This window comes from Clinocottus analis, unplaced genomic scaffold, assembly GCF_023055335.1.
Source record: "Clinocottus analis isolate CAN_PGR_092001 unplaced genomic scaffold, fCliAna1.0.p SCAF_9, whole genome shotgun sequence".
Classification (NCBI taxonomy): domain Eukaryota; kingdom Metazoa; phylum Chordata; class Actinopteri; order Perciformes; family Cottidae; genus Clinocottus; species Clinocottus analis.
The window spans coordinates 2,677,501-2,694,602 of NW_027176251.1; the positions used below are offsets into that span (position 1 = coordinate 2,677,501).

A 17,102-nucleotide genomic window follows, 5' to 3' on the forward strand; every position below is an offset into this window, starting at 1 on the left:
AGTAAGGGGATGAAGGTAGGGGGAGGAAAGTAAGGGGAGGAAAGTAAGGGGAGGAAGGTAAGGGGAGGAAAGGAATGGGAGGAAGGTAAGGGGAGGAAAGTAAGGGGAGCAAGGTAAGGGGAGGAAGCTAAGGGGAGGAAAGCAAGGGAGGAAGGTAAGGGGAGGAAAGCAAGGGAGGAAGGTAAGGGGAGGATGGTAAGGGGAGGAAGGTAAGGGGAGGAAAGTAAGGAGAGGAAAGTAAGGGGAGGAAAGTAAGGAGAGGAAGCTAAGGGGAAGAAAATAAGGGGAGGAAAGTAAGGGGAGGAAGGTAAGAGGAGGAAAGTAAGGGGAGGAAGGTAAGGGAAGGAAAGTAAGGGGAGGAAGGTAAGGGGATGAAGGTAAGGGGAGGAAGGTAAGGGGAGGAAGTTAAGAGGAGGAGGCGAGAGAGACGACAAGAGGGAGGCAAAAAAAGAAAAACAGAGCGATAGAGGGACAGATGGAGAGAGAAAGTGTGTGTGTGCGTGTGTGCGTGTCTGTGTGTGTTTGAGCGCATGTGTGGTGTCTGTGTGTGTGTGCGTGTGTCTGTGCGTGTGTGCATAGGTATGTGTGTGTGTATGTGTCTGTGTGTGTGTGTGTGTGTGTGTGTGTGTGTGTGTGTGTGTGTGTGCGAGTGCATCAGCGATCAGGGTCAGCACTCGGCGCTGAGCTCGAGCTTCTTCCCACAGAGAGGAATCAGGACGCCGGCGCTGAGAGGACCGGGACTAAAAGTCTAATCAGTTCTTCTGATTGGAGCAGACGACCCGACGCTGAGCGCTGCAGCCGGCTGGAGGTGAGAAATAACAAGCGTCTTCCTGCGAATACAACTCCACTGCCGTCTATTCCATATAATCCGTGTTCACAAGGGAAGACGTGTGTGTGTGTGTGTGTGTGTGTGTGTTTACACGCTTGTCTGCGTGAGCTACAATACCCAAAGTAGCAGAGGAACATACGGAGGGTGGCTTTACAAAGCGCTCATAAAAGAGAGAAAAATAATCACAATCAGACAACCCTCCCTGCACAAAGCCGCAGACACACTACGATGTCCTGACGCCTCCGAATCTGCACTGCATTATTGATGAAGAAATGATTTATTTTTTTTCACAGTTAAAGCTCACAACTTGATCAACTCACAGACTCCTCTTGGTGGCGGCCCCTGAGGCCGGCGTAGGAGACCCTGTAGCTTTCCACGTTGGGGTCTTCCAGCTGCCACGACGCCTCCAGGCTCTCCGTGGTCGCGTCACTCAGCTGCAGGTTTCTCACGGCCTGACGGGCCACTGTGTGACGCCACACCAACACCGACTTTAGGGTTTGTAATACATACGTTTTGCACAAGAGCTTGACTCAAGTTACATTTTCTCCAGTAAATTAGGGGTTAGAAAAAAAGAAACCGCTACTGTCAAAGTGCCAGTCTGCTGAGACAGCTCTGACGGGCAGGAGAATACATTTTGCGGTGAAACATCTGGCCCAGATGGAGCTTTTCTTTCCTCTCAGAAACACTACTTAGAGTTTGAATCAACACAAGGTGTTGTGTGTCATTAGTCTCGATCACGAAACCAAGAAGACACTTTTAAGGCCTGTGCAGCGCGAGGTGGGTACATTCACTGCTAGCTTGAAACTACAAGACTGGATTCGTAAAAACAGGTAAGTCGCCGTCTTTAAGCTGTGATTTTTAGAAGCACTTAGAGTTTGAAACAAAGCAGATGTGCTTTTTAAAGTTTCTCGGATAGTTAGCAGGGAATTAAATGAAGCATATTTGCTGCTTTTCACAGGAGTGGAGAAGCTGCTCGGACTCGTACGCTCGCCTGCACGAGGAGTACACAACACAATCCAGATGGCGGATGAGATAATGAGGTTTGAACTGTCGTCTCTGAGTGAAGCCAACTTGGTAAATACACTTGTAAAAACATCAAACATCCTCCAAACTTTGTTCATAAAGTGAATCCTGCTGGAGAATGTGATCCATGTTTCAGTTTTGCGTCCTGGACCGCTGTCAGAACAGACAGCGGAGCTTTTTCTCAGCTCGCGAGGACGTGAATAACTCGTTTATCGGGTTTTATCCGTCCAGAAACTAAATGAGCAACCATGAAGAAAACTCTGCGAGGGGAACATTTGAGCATTTTTGGATGCACTTTGGCGACATCAGCATATCCTGGAAACTATTAGAGCCTTTAATATTCGTATGGCAGTAGACTTTGACGTCTTTAGTCTTTAGAAACGTGACAAAAATGTGTCCGGCACCTTTGTAAGCGCCACGTGAACTTAGCTCGCTGCCTGCTGGACACAGTCAATAGCTGAATTGAATAAAATATTAGAATACAATATAATATCTTACTTGGGGTTGTGGTAGCAATCGTTGTCGTCACGTCCCCTGGGAAAAATATAAAGAACATTATTAGATCATTTAATTAAACCTCTCATCTACGACTCTGTATCAACAACTACAGTAATTAGACAAAAAAAATACATCACAAAACATTGATGGGAAAATCTATTTTTCTTCTTCGGAGATGAGCCGCAACCAACAAATCAATGCAAATTGGCTAATGCGAAGGCCGCTTTGAACAACAACAACAACAACAACAACAACAACAACACATGCTAATTTCATGATCCTAAAAGGCAGATGTGAGTGGACTGCTGTGATGCTCTGCAGACCAGGGCGCTCTGGTGGGAGAGGCTGAGCGAGGTCACAGAGCAACCGGGAAAGCAAGGGCATGTGAATGTCTCTGGAAAAAAGGCTTAAGATTAGCAGTATCGTATCCATTAGAAGTATCGTATCGATTAGAAGTATCGTATCCATTAGAAGTATCGTATCGATTAGAAGTATCGTATCGATTAGAAGTATCGTATCGATTAAAAGTATCGTATCCATTAGATCGGTGTTTTTCAACCTTTTCTGAGCCGCGGCCCAATTTCTATGAATGTAGATTTGTTTCTTTTTTACCGAAGCAAATTTCTAGTTTGTAAGTAAATTATCTCCAAATCTTTACTGTCAAAAGAAAAAAATGCTCAAAAAAAAGAAATTTGCTCAAAAAAAATTTAAAAAATGCTCTCAAGAAAAAAAAAATTCTCTTTTTTTAGAGCAATTCTTTTTTTAAGTGTATTTTTTTTGAGAGCTTTTTTTTTTTTAGAGCCTTTTTTTAAGGTTTTTTTTTTGAGCAAATTTTAGTTTTGAGAGCATTTTTTTTTTAGAGCAATGTTTTAAATTGAGTGCAAAGATTTGGAGATAACTTACTCACAAACTAAAAATTTGCTTGGGTAAAAAAGACACAAATCTACCTTCATCATTTAAAAAAAAGCCTGCGGCACACCAACAACCAAAGAAAGTTACAAAATGTCACATTGTAACACAATACAGCACATATGGAAGGTCATTATTGCGCTACCTGCTGGCATGGGAGAGTATTTCATGACTAGACCAGCCGCTCAGACAAATTATTTGAGGCAACTAAATACGATTTTCTTTTGGACCGATTAAGTGAAGTTGAACATTTTCCCAACGGCACACCTGACTATCTTCCACACAGCGGTTGAAAATCAGTGGATTAGACAACGCCAACACAACAACAACCTTGAGTTAGTAACACAACTGCAAGCGCGAGTTGCCGATCAATCAGTGTAACGCAACTCACATGTGGTCTCGATCACGGAGACGGTGTCGCTTTCAGACTCATCTTTGAATACGGCCGTCAGCATGACTTCGTACTCAGTCGATGGACTCAGACCAGTCAGAGTGTATCTGTTGTCAATCCCACTCAAGACCACCTGCACAAGAGAAACACACACACACACACACACACACACACAAGTCTTAGTCTTATATTACATTTGACTTCCAGCGAAATCTTCTTCCAAAAAAAACCCATCACATCACATTTTTTTGAATCTCTAAACAGTCCAGAACTGTGCATTAGGGTAACATACGTGTTTTATTAGAAACATGCTAAACCCAGTGAATACTTTCCATTTTAATAACTTTGTGCTGTTGTATGTCATGTATTCTTGTGTTGTGTAATTCATTTGTTGTGCCTATAGCTGCGAGAAGAAAATAAATAGGATGAAGTTCCCTCAAGATGGGAGAATATTTTGGGCATTAACCAACAACCTGACAAGATTATTTATACTATAAGTAAAACACCAGACTTTTAAAACCAAGGTCGTCACCGAGAGAAAGCTGCTGAAAACATAAAATAACAAATCGCCTCGTTGCCCGTAATTTAAAGCGAGCGAAACAGCAGGACGCCGGTGGTTCATATCTTCTGTTTTACTCGTATGTGGGTTTGGTTGGAATACTGTATTACAATAAGTTATGTATTGAACAAATGCAGTCACTCTTCATTTGAATGTACTCTGTGTTATATTTAACAAGAACAACATTTCAATACGCTCATCGTCAGAGCAGTTCACAAACGTGTGGTTGCTGCAATAGGAAGTTACTGTTAATGACTTAATATCCTTATTATGTATTTCTTTTGAGGCACAAATAGATGTGCATTTTAGCAGTGGGACTGTGGGACATCCCAGGAGGAAGTCCATCTTTAGTGACTCATTTTCGTGCTCTTCCTTTTTACATTTGCTTACATTGAGTGAGATGTATTTTACAGCATCACGCTTTGCGCTTTTTTAAACCCGACTCAAGAGGCGAGTCAAACAGACATCTTATTGATAAACAATCTGCTCTCAAGAAGGAATTAGTAAGCTAAAAAAAAACAAATGCATTGAAAAGAATCAGCAGCAACAATACAATTTACTTTCTCATGGAGCTCTGGATGATCACAATGTTTTAATCTGGCTAATCTTTTACTCTGTTTGTGTGTCTGAGCAACTCTATCATGTTTAATCTCCTTTCAAATATAACAAAACAAAGTGGTCGGTGGAGTGTGTGTGTGTGTGTGTGTGTGTGTGTGTTTATATGTATAGTATGTGAGTGAGAGACACAGAGAAGCTGCCTGTATCTGTTTCTCTGTGCTGGTAGAATTACCAGCCCACCTCTCCAACTCCCCAGAGCGGTATTTTCAGCTCTGATGACTCCAAGCTAAACACACAGATACATAAACACACTCACACACACACACACACACACACACAATCACACACACACTCTCTCTAAGAGACCTAGGGGCTCTATCGCGACTGCCCAGCTGTCTCTAAAACCCAGATCATGGAAATAAAACACCCAAAGTCATTCATTTCTAGATTCATTCAGTCTTTATGGACACTCAGCCATGCCAGGGTTTTTCACCAGCAACCAGTAGAGTAGTTAAGCGTATATATGTGGGTCTACGGAGAACATGCTCGCCCCCATTATCGAAGCATATATACAGAGAGCAGCCTCTGGAAACAGAGATAAGACGTGGACCAGTGGCTAAATGAAAAATCTAATCATAAATTGGTGTAATAATCTGTCACCTTGAGAATGTAACATTACACATTTGTCGCTCGTTCACAGCAGCGGCCGAGGACTCTGACTTGAAGACGCGTGTACTCTGGTGTTGTCCACGTGACCTGTGAGGATGACCTCCGCTGTCACGTTTCACTTCTCGCGGGGTGACAGAACATCTTCAAGAAAACTGTGTCGAAGAACAAAACCCCGCGCAGACCACATTTCATCGGCACTGACCTCCTTTGTGTCGCCACCTGCGAACGGCGCCCATGAGAGTCTGTAGAGGATGATGTCATTGGCTGAGTGATCCCAGCGGACCTGGAAGCTGTGTGTGCCCACGTTGTTGGAGCGTAGATCCAAAGGACCAGGAACCGGAGCTGAGAGGAATTAAAAGCTTTTACCATTTTAGCTTTTTTTGTACCATTTCTAATAATGTTGCGGCTTCCCTTAGGTTTCGGAGCTATTTCACAGTGTTCTGCACTCTTTTTTCTCATGACACCTCTCACTAAGCAGCATTAATAGGCACAGAAAAAGACCTGACTGAAGGAAGCTTGCCACTGCACTGCTTGATGCGACGTTCATGGGAACGTTGCTTGAAGCAGTTCTTCCTGCGGTGTGACCACACTTAGCACGGTGGTTTTAAATGCTAATACTAACTAGCGTTCGTTGTCATTGAATATTTGATTCTACAAATAACTACAGCTGCAGAGGGACTAAACATCGACTGTGGTTGGACAAAGTCAGAGTAGGAATCAAGCTGTGAGTGGTTGGAACATGGCGGAAAAAACGCGGCAGCTAAACTACTGGATGAGCACTAGCTTACTCTGCAACAAGTGTGCTAAAAGCCACGTAGCCGTGAGCTTGCTCCAGTTTTGAACATCTCAACAATCACTGACCAGGACAAACCTGCTGCTTTCTTCTCTGCAGGGGCGAAATATTGCGTACTTTTAAACAGTTTGCAATTACCTTAACTTACAAAGCAGCTTCCCATCATTTCCCACACCGCCACTCAAAAACCTCAAAAGTGATATCGCACCGCGCGTCCGCTCATGAAGCTCCCGCTCTTCAAACTCGGTCCATTGAATAAAGTTTGCCAGAAGACAAATAAGAATCAGCGCGGGGCCCCTGAGAGTGAATAGTTTAATACATTTTTTTTTCAGCTGACTCAGCATTGGAGCCCAACTGCTTGTTGCTTAAAGGGATATTCCTGCAAAATCAATATCTGTTAGTGTGACGGAGTAGCAAGGGACAGCAAAATGACCCGTTAATGCAACTGGGCTATTATGTGGAGGTGTAAATGAGATGGGCACGCCGCCAAAACAGCAGAAGGACCAGTAGAGGTAATACAATTCAACACTGTTTGGCACCAAGAGAGAAATGCTTTGCCTTCTAACGGTATTAGTACAACTATGTTCAGGAAATTGAGACTAAATTGTCCTCAGCAGAGATCGGGATTTTGAAATGTCAAAATGCTGAAGACAAATAGGACAAATCTACTTAAGAACTAACTAGCTAAGTAACTAACAGACTGCGGTGTCTATTATTGTGTCCTGACAGCGAAAAAGCAACTTACTGGTAGTGAATCCGTCTGTGAGAGCCTCTGATTGGCCCTCGTTGTACAGAGCAAAGATGGCCACCGAGTACTCCATCAGAGACGTCAACTCACTGAGGTCATAAGAGTTGTCTGGACCCACCTCCACCTGCACAGACACACAACATGTACACACACAAAACCACTTGTGCTTGGACACAATTTGAATAGTTCGATCACAGTCAGCGAATGCACAAACAAGTTATTCACAGTAACGCACAAGTCTGAGGAGTTTAGTCAACAACACAAACATCACTCAAGTGTAATTGCAATATTTGTGTATTTTCCAAGATGATTTATATCAGAGCTCAAAACTCATTATCGTCTGACCTTTTTAATACGAAGAACAATCCCAATAATTTACCTCCTCTTTGCTCTTTTCTTCCTCTTTTTGCACTTTTCTCATCTCTTTTCATTAAACACAAAAGGCTCACACATCCAAATATTGGCAAATCAAACCATAAAAAGACTTCTTAAAAACATAAAATCATGTAGTCACGTGTGTGTCACACACACACACACACACACACACACACACACACACGCACCTCCTCCGTGACGAGTCCGTCTGTCTTGACCCACATGATGCGGTAACCTTTAACTCTTTTGGGCACGGGGTCCCAGCTGATGTGGGCGGAGTTGTGAGTGATGTCAGAGAACTGGAGGTTGCTGGGCGGACTCAGTGGTACTGAGAGAGAGAGAGAGAGAGAGAGAGAGAGAGAGAGAGAGAGAGAGAGAGAGAGAAATTGATTGATTTGGTTGTATTTTAGACTTTGAGAGAGAAGACGTTGGGTGCATCCCAATCTCTGAATCGCGTCCACATTTCCCTTCGCTTGTGTCTCGTCTCTGCGTCTTTGGCCCTCTCACAGGGACGCATGGAGAAACCATGCGAGGAAACCATGCGAGGAAACCATGCGAGGAAGAGCGTAAACAAGGAAATATGTTCCCAGAGAAATGAGACGTCCACGGAAACGTCCTGTGAAGAGACGACGGTCTCTGATCCCAGCAGGAGCCGCTGTCAGTCGACTTTAACAGCTGCAGAGACTTTTGATGGAGTTTGTGTCTGTACACATGTGCACTGTATTATAAAAAAAAAGGCACACAGTTGTCATCGCTGCCAGAGCAGCAGTGTGTTGTCTGTGTGGCCTGTTACCTGTTGAACAAACTGAGTGCATCTACACTGTCTTCTGTGTCCTGCTTACAAGCACAGGATTGATTTCTACTGGAAGAATCAGGTCATATTCTTGATTCATCCTCTGCATATGTATGTACTGAAATTCTAATTGTTAAGTCATTGTTAAATAACCCAGAATATAATTGTGGTGTTGTTTAAACCCTGGAAAGGATTTATTAAGCTCAATGTTTCGTGGGGGGAAATTGAAACGATGCATCTCATCAAACGCGAGGCGCAGAAATGATCAGCCTCACATGATAAATTATGTAAAAGGCGTCGCTCTCTGACTTTAACTGTGTCCATCATAAAAGTCATCGGGGGAAGTAACAGATCATGAAAAGAGAAATCCTTTGAATATTAAAGTTGTTTCCGTCTTCAGTCGTAAACAACTGGTATGAAACGTAAGTGAGATGGAAACACATCAGATCAGTCCGATCAGCTGAAGCAACCAATCAGATCACTCATACACGACGAGGGGGCGTGTCTTCTGACTTCAGACTTCTGTGAAGAGAGGATGTACGAGAGATGTTTTGTCCGATCTGACCTCTGCAGAGAGCTGTTTGAGGCCTTAGATTTGTTTTTACAATTACAATGAAATGTTAATTTAGATCAGTGGTTCTCAAACTGTTTCTGTCACGCCACACATTGGACGACAAAACATGTTCCCACCGCCTCAACAACATGGGAACAAAATGGTCCAGCTTTTTGAAACTCCTCTATCATGCTTTTTTAATTAATAGATTAAAGAAAATGAAAATCCCTTTCAAGTAAACTAGATTGCTCCATCTGACAAAAACTAATAACATCTGCAATCACTTTGTTAAAACAATGGAAATAAAGTTGTATATGTGCAAAAAATAACTCATATTTGTCAAAAAGATTACAAAGGAAACTGGTTGGATCCCTGGTTTCTCCCCATAGTTTCATGTTGAAGTGTCCTTGAGCAAGACACTGAAGCCCCAGAGCTTCACAGCAGCACAAAGCTCCTTCATCTCTGAGGATGATAATAATTCCCCCACTGTGGGATTAATAAAGGATTCTTAAAAAAAATAAAATTAAAACAAAATTAAGAACCTGCATCTCCTCCTGCGCCCCACCTGTAATACCTCTGCGCCCCACTAGAGGGTCGCGCCCCACAGTTTGAGAAGCACTGATTTAGATGAAGGTTCAGATTGCGGGCCCTCAGTTCAAAAGGACACGCGTGAGCGTGTGCACGACTCACATGTAGATCCCTGGTTCGTAACAGGGTCACTGGCCTCCTCGCCGTACATGGCGTACACGGTGACGGTGTATTCAGTGAGCGGGGTCAACCCGTCCAGCTGCAGCTCCGTCACTGCATCCGACACCTTGACCTGCGGACAAACGCACAAGCGCCCGGCTTAAAAGATCAGCAGCTGCCAGGAGAGCTGTTATAAACTGAAGTGAACAAGTGTTTGTATCGTTTATTGTTCCTCTCCTTCGCTACCTCCTTCTCGCCTGAGTCTCCATCGTCCACGAGCGGCGCGTACAGCAGCATGTAGCCGGAAACGCCATCCACGCTGTCCCATCTCGCCTTCATGGTGCTGTGAGTCACGTCTAACAGCTGGAGGGCCGTCACTGGGGGAAGAGCCACTACACACACACACACACACACACACACACACACACACAAAACACCAGCACAGTTCAATCGAGGAGGACTCACACTGATAAACACAACGTCTTTTCAGTTTGTCTTGCTCTACAGCCGTTGTCTTGTCTTCCTGGATGCTTTTCTCTTCACGTGTCAGGAGGGGATCATTTTCAATATGTTTGGATGTCGACGGCTGTCAAACTTTTAAGCTCGGAATCTCCGAGTGTTGACTGAAGCGTTGGCGTGAGCTTTCGCGGTACATTTCTGCATGTGTGTTTGTGTGCGGAAAAATAAACTCACGGGTTGTTTCCGATCCTCGGAGAGCTTCGCTCGCCTCGTTTGCGTACACAGCAAACACGGCCAGCTGGTACTCGGTGAGGGAGCGGAGATGCTGCAACACCGCTGAACTCTCACTGCCGTCCACCACCGCCTGGGAGTCGGGGGAGCGAGGGAGGGAGGACATGAAAGATGGGTGGAAAGGACAGAAAAGAGAGATGGGGTGCGGAAATAGATAGGAGGAGGAGGAGGATTGAGAGGGACGAAGAATGGCAGGGAAAAATGGAAAGTGGGGCAATACATTGGGGAAGATTAAAATGACAAATAGAAAGGGGAAAAGAGAGAGGAAGGCCGGGCAGGGAAGACAGATAGAAAGGGAACGGTGAAGGAGGGAAACACAATTGATTTATTGAAGCACAAACGTTTAAAGCAAAAATGATATTTTCTCAATCTGATCTGTATGGATTACAGTCGTGGTACGGATTAGCTGAGCCAGCTGCGAAGGGCTCCTCGCATGTGGCTCCTGAACATCTGCTCCCCGTAAACCCAACCGAGCAAAAAGATTTAATGGCTTCTGTGGTCAAATGTTCTGGAGAAAAAAAAGGAGAAATGAAGCAGGTGCCTCTTGTCACCCAGAGTCTCATTTCTGGTGATCCTTCTTCACCTGCACGGATGTTCAGGGAACGTGTGAGTGGAGGGATGAGAGCGAGCTGTACGGATGAACGAGCATCTCAGGGAGAAACTGAGCTCCATCTTTACATTTGCCTGAAGCACCCAGATACAGTAACTCCCATTGGTGTAGTAAATGTGATGGGAAAAGAGCTTACGCTGGCAGGAAAAAACACTTCCTGTGCTGCTTGAGTCTCTTTAACTCAATAGGACCCTTTAAGGTCTGGCTTGTGCTCACCTAGCATGTCCATGTGGGACCCATGAGGGTTACATTTGGGCTGCAGATAAGGGTCCCAAGTGGGTTTGTCCACAGTTTCCACTGTGTTGCCCATATGGGTTTCAAGTGGGATTATTCTCCATATAATAAGGAGCAGGGTGATGGGGTTTTGGTGGTGGTTGAAGTCTTGGAAATGTTAAAGATTAGCAGCAACATTGATTTGATTGCATTAGTATTTTTCATGTCGTGTCAAACACTCCCTCTGGACCCCTTTGAGGGCCAAAAAATGCCTCATTGACTTCCATGAAAACCACATTTTTTTGTAATCTCCCTGTCATTGAAAACCATGCATTCTGGGATGGCAGCATTTCTAATGCAATCCAATCAACGTTGCTAATCCAAGACTTCAATCACCACCAAAACCCCATCACCCTGCTGCTTATCATATGGAGAATAATCCAACTTGAAACCCATGTGGGCAACACAGGTGAGGCCAAACCCACTCAGGACCCTTATCTGCAGCCCAAATGTAACCCTCATGGGCATGCTGGCTAATATGTGCTTCCCATGACATGCAATTTAATACGTTTTAGTGGTCGTTGACTCCCTCAGCTCGTCCTAAATGAACGTAAACCTAAATAAGTAAATGTTCTTGTGTTCTTCACCTCCTGCGGTTCTCCTTCGCTCGCGGGATAATAAAGCACTCTGTATTTCTCTACATTTCCGGGGGCGTGGCTCCATGAAACCCTGAAGCTGCGGGCCGTGACTTCTGATGTCACCAGCTCGAGCGGCGCCCCCGTCTCCTCTGGTGGAAGTTCTGAAGAAATGAAAAAAAAGAGAGGAAAACAGAAGGATAAAAAAAAAGGAGATTGCATCAGATTACATGAAATTACTCCCACTCACTGAGGTACTTTTAAGAAAACTCACATCACTTGAAGATGAGAGTAACGGATGTTGTGACATACAATAAAAACACACTGCACTTGATTCATGGTGCCACTTTAGAGACATCCTCTTTCTTGTTTTTTTGTATTAGGATGAAAGACTGAGATAAAGGAGGATATGTCTTATAATCGTGAACATTTTGTATCAGGAAACTATTTATATTTGGCCGCGAATCCATGACTTCATGAAACTTTACATTACGTAGCATAATCTCTGGCCAGTGAAGCTCCATCTAAACATCCATGACTTCTTTAACACCCCAAAATAAAAACCCTCTGCCGTTTATAATCCTGTCTTGCAAAGGATGCCAAAGTGATCTCACTTTGAAGTAGTTTAACTTGGCTGGTACAAACACCTACGCTACCTTAATTTGCCTCTTATAATCAGAGGAGGAGTAAGCGCTGCCTCTGCAAGCTAGAGATAGCACTCTACCTTTAGCTCGCGGTGATAGCGCTCCAGCGTAGCATTTAATCTGCTCTGAACTTGACTGCCGCAACTATTTCTGCCACTTTTTGGTGTGAACCACCAGGAGAGACAATGTAACGTCCACGCCCTCTCTATGACAGCTGGCTTTTCACGCCATTCGAGCTCCAACGTGGTCCGACAAAGCTTCTGTTGGAGTGCAACCCTTACGCTGTTTGATGTCCTTGTCCTGCTGCTCCACTTGTTCACACACGATCTTGGTCAGACCCTGAACGATGGAGCTCATGACGTTGAAGTCGGCCACGTTGAAGACGTGCGTGTTGTCCGGCTCGGAGGCGATGGAGAGCAGCTCCGTCTCGTCAGCGTTCTTCACACCTGGGCAAAGGAAACATGTCGTTTTTTCTCATGACAGCTGCAGCGCTATGAGCGAGACCGTCACACATTTCCTACGGGAGGGTGACCCCGAATTCTCAATCAAACCAAAGAGACCCATTAGTTTATGGTTTACATCTTTCACAGCCAAACTCTAAACATTTAATCTCCTTCATCACTGTTTTTATGGGGGCAGTAAACGTCAACGCAGGGACGACCGAGCCAAAGAATCGGCTGTTCCAGTGTCAGGTGAACTGTGGGAAGAGGGTCGGTCCAGTATGCAGAGCTGTTTTATTAATCCTACTTATAGATGTATTCAATTTAATGTTTTCCACAGGCTGCATCACTCTAAAACTCCTCGGCGCTGCCGGTCGATCACTATCGCACTCTGGCGCTGTCCAACGGGTCATTTCATACTTCATTGTTTTTCCAAACTATGAAATAAACACCATGTATAATATTTGGTTGCTCTGACAATTAAAAAGCAGACTCTGAAGGCAGGCAGGGGTGCAGTTAAAAAGTCGTTATCACCAAACTGGAAGTTTGCTCGACGCTACAGATCATGAGCTGTGCTGCTGAGTTGTATCTTCACACAGTGTAAACTCTGTCTCATCCGGCGTAATGACCGATATGCTGGCTGTCTTCCACTTATGTGCATCTTCTCCTCCTTTTCATCCTCCTGGCCCAAGAGGCAGTCTTCTGTTTTGCCAATGTTGTTGCTCTTAGGAGTAGAAATAAATCCTATTTTCTTCCTCTTTATTTCTGTGTATGTGTGTAAAGGTGCTGGGTGCTTTTTGTCTTTATGTTGTATGTCTTTTGTTTGTCAAAAAGTGTGACTGCTAGCCTTGATACCTTTTACAAAAGCACTACAGCACAGCAAGAGAGTGAATTACGAAGTGAAAATCAGTTGAAAGAAACATATTTGACAGGATTTAAAGAGACAGGAAGGGATTTTGTATTCATTAGTGCACCTATGCTACTCTTAAACTCTTGATAAGACGTGTTGTGAGACAGCATTGTGTTTGTGTTTGTGTGTCCTGCCTCACCAATAGCAAACAGCTCAATCCCGGCATTACGCAGACTCTCTGCAGGAGGTATGACATCGTCCTGGGACTTCCCGTCTGTGATGAGGATCCCAATCTTAGGGATGCCCACCCGGGAGCCGGACTCCGGCTTGAAGCAGTGCTCCAAGATATAGGTCAACGCAAGGCCTGGAAAGAGACGAGAGAGAGAGAGAGAGAGAGAGAGAGAGAGAGAGAGAGAGAGAGAGAGAGAGAGAGAGAGAGAGAGAGAGAGAGAGAGAGAGAGAGAGAGAGAGAGAGAGAGAGAGAGAGAGAGAGAGCAGAGGGATGGAGGAGGAAGAAAGTGGGACCAGAAAGTCAGACAAAAGAAGGAAAGTCATTTAGGAGAATCAAGAGGAGTTCAGTGAGAGCAAGATTAGCACAAAGAATAAGTATGTGTCCAGAGCAAAGATAAAATAAGAAAACAAAACAGAAAACTTCTAAACAAACTACCTGTTAAACTATTAACAGCGAAACAAACCGGCAGCATCAGTAAAAGCAGCACCTGTGAGCGTGTTTCCTCCTTTGTACGGCAGGTTCTTGACAGCGTCGATGACGGCATCTTTGGTGGAGAAAGCATTTAGATGCCACTCGATCCGGGGATCGCCACTGTACTGAGCCAGACCTGCAGACACACACAAACACACACAACGTAGGACTTAGATTACAACCTGGCATTCACAGAAAGACACCCAACGAAGCTAATTGACGAACATGAGGGGATAAGATTTTAGATTTAGATTCAACTTTATTGTCATTACACATGTACAAGAAGAGGTAATATGCACATATTATACAGGTTGATTTGTGCATTAAATGAAGCAGGAACTATAAACATAACGTACAAAGGCAAATGATAATCCAATGAATCAATAGGAACATGGACGGGGACCCACCTATCCTGGTTTTATCGATGCCGACGTCGAAGGCGTCCACCAGATTCTCCAAGAACATGCGGACCAGCCGGAAGTTGAGCCGACCGATGCTCCAGGAGCCGTCCACCAGGATCACGATGTCTGCAATGGCCTCAGTGTGGCAGACGAACTGATCCACTGCAAGGAGGAGACAAGACATGCAAATCAATACTCAACCTCTTTAGAAATGTATGACTGTGTGCTCTCTTACTGCTTTTATTCGATTTATTCTATTTGTTTATCTTTTAGGATATTTTAAATGTGATGCAAAGTGACTTTGAGTATTTAGAAAAGATAAATAAATGCATTATAAACTGACCGCGCTAAAGCACGGGGAGTTGAAAACTTCACCTCAGTGAAAACATTATGGTTTTACTTTAGTTGTGCAGATTTCTCAGATGGAACTCAGAAAACACAATAAATGCACACGTGGAGTCTGAAGGTTTCAGGTTGTCTTTATTAATAAAACAGACTGTGAACCAAATTAATGTAAATGTAAACTACATAATAATCATTTCCTTTGCATACAGACACAAATACAAACACCAACCTCCATCTTGACAGCTTCCTGTGAACTCTTTGTCTTTCTCCCCAGTAATCTCCTCTAATCTCCTCTTCTTGGAATTAATCTCTTCACACTTTGTTGGATATTAACTCATTTTTCATTTGAAAGACAGTTTTAAAAATGGAAATCTACACCTGAAACCACCTGGAAGTAATAGTGAGCATAAATAAGAGTCAATATTGTGGAGTCAAACACAAACATTCATTAGTTCATTCATCATAATTCCATAACTGCTTATCTTGTCATCCTGTGTGGTGTCATAAAAATGAATATAGTGAACAGTCCAGATGCCGATCAGGTTGGACTGAGTGCGCTGAGGAAATGATAAAATATGAAGACAAAAACCACAGCGAGGAGAGATACAATACGAGTAGCGGGAGATGATTCAACTGCTGCTGGTTCATATTCACCAAAATCAATACAAAATGAACACAACATTACAAAATAAATAAGAAATCTCGGGCGGCAGAGTGAAAGATTCAATTTCTCAAGATACTCTGACAACAAATGTTAGTTTTGTGGCTCAGGTGCACACTGGGAGATTGCAAAGCCCCGGGGGAGTGTGTGTGTGTGTGTGTGTGTGTGTGGCGGGGAGGGGGGGCCTTGTGTTGCCCTCTTTGTACACTGTCAACTATCAGCTAGCAAAATATTACACAAAAATAAGATAAGTGCAATAGCTTTTAGTGGCAAAAGGGAGAATTCCCTCCCCGGTCTTCTGGGTATTTGTCAGAAATCCACACGAGCGTGAAGGACATTACCATTAACATGAAAAGAGCTCAGGCTTTGTGTATTTTGGGCAAACAATCTGAAGTATCTGTAATATTTACTGTACCGCTCGCGCAATCATGTCACGCCAGCGCTATTTCGAGATTGAAATTGGAAGAAAAAGGCACACTGTGTGACGTTAAAGCCGCGCAGGAATCTGTCTGGAGAAGCGCTTTTCCAGACGGAGCCTCCTGTCTGCCGTCTGCGGCGGTTTGAACCGTCCATCTGCTGCAGACGGCAGGAGGAAAGAGACGAGGAGACGGCGAGGTCAAGAGAGAGCCGGCGACAAGCTTTGATTTGCGAATATAGCATCGCGTGAACAGACGGAGGCGCCGTTACAAAATAGTACTCGGGTAACGTTTTGAGCCAAAGCAAGGAGGTTATGAATGGAGGCTTCAGAGTTCAGGTGCATGCTGGTCACATGGCCTTTTATTTGTTCGCCAAAATGTCCCATATTCTTTGGAGCATTGTATATGATGCCCATTGCAGAGCGCTACATTGGACAAGAGATGACTTTTGAATTATTCAACTATTCCATTGAAAAGAGGAGAGACATTGTCGCATGCTTTGAGAGTTTCAAAATGGCAAAAGTCTGAGAGGGAAGAGATGATTTTTTTTTTGTCGTTTCCCTTCTTACAAAACAAACAAGCGTGGCCTTTAAAGAAACTCTGAGGGTGAAAGAACCGGCAGAAAGAACGGATTCCTTCAAAGTGATTCACAGAAATAATAGCTGAGGAGCTGTTGTGTGATGAATAAACAGAGACGTTCAGAGGTCGTCTGTATCTGAAGTAACCGCCGCTGAAACTTTGTGTAAATAGAGAAACGAGCAACGTGACGGTTAAGAAATTAGAGTCAGAGAGGAAAGTGGGCTCCTGTGCGATGTGGAAAGCCATCGAGAGAGATGAAGGACGCGGTAAACAGAGGATTAGAGGGTCGTAATTACAGCTAATTACAGCTCGCTGGTCATCGTTCCCTGTTCCACTGTTGCCAGAAACGCTGGTGTTTCACATGAGGACCGGGACTCAAGGTCGCCCCGGTCCGTCACATGGTCCCCGCTGATTTTCGTTGGATAACAATCGTTGGATAACAATGGTCTTCTTTCCTTCAGGGAATCTGT

The 17,102-nt window shown here is 44.1% G+C and overlaps 1 protein-coding gene across 4 annotated transcripts in view; it reads right to left on the minus strand.

Moving 5' to 3' along the window:
* The window catches only part of col14a1a (collagen, type XIV, alpha 1a), a 124,474-nt gene that overhangs the window by 76,153 nt on the left and 31,219 nt on the right, over positions 1 to 17,102 (minus strand). For all 4 annotated transcript variants that reach the window (XM_068569298.1, XM_068569296.1, XM_068569297.1 and 1 more), the window contains exons 6-19: positions 14,638 to 14,793; positions 14,247 to 14,366; positions 13,727 to 13,891; positions 12,519 to 12,683; positions 11,606 to 11,757; positions 10,079 to 10,208; positions 9,632 to 9,777; positions 9,389 to 9,518; positions 7,541 to 7,680; positions 6,975 to 7,101; positions 5,639 to 5,778; positions 3,651 to 3,783; positions 2,351 to 2,386; positions 1,150 to 1,292 (exon numbers count right to left, since the gene is read on the minus strand). In XM_068569298.1, coding sequence (XP_068425399.1) covers positions 1,150 to 1,292; positions 2,351 to 2,386; positions 3,651 to 3,783; positions 5,639 to 5,778; positions 6,975 to 7,101; positions 7,541 to 7,680; positions 9,389 to 9,518; positions 9,632 to 9,777; positions 10,079 to 10,208; positions 11,606 to 11,757; positions 12,519 to 12,683; positions 13,727 to 13,891; positions 14,247 to 14,366; positions 14,638 to 14,793 — 1,883 coding nt within the window. The remainder of the gene's footprint in view (positions 1 to 1,149; positions 1,293 to 2,350; positions 2,387 to 3,650; positions 3,784 to 5,638; positions 5,779 to 6,974; positions 7,102 to 7,540; positions 7,681 to 9,388; positions 9,519 to 9,631; positions 9,778 to 10,078; positions 10,209 to 11,605; positions 11,758 to 12,518; positions 12,684 to 13,726; positions 13,892 to 14,246; positions 14,367 to 14,637; positions 14,794 to 17,102) is intronic.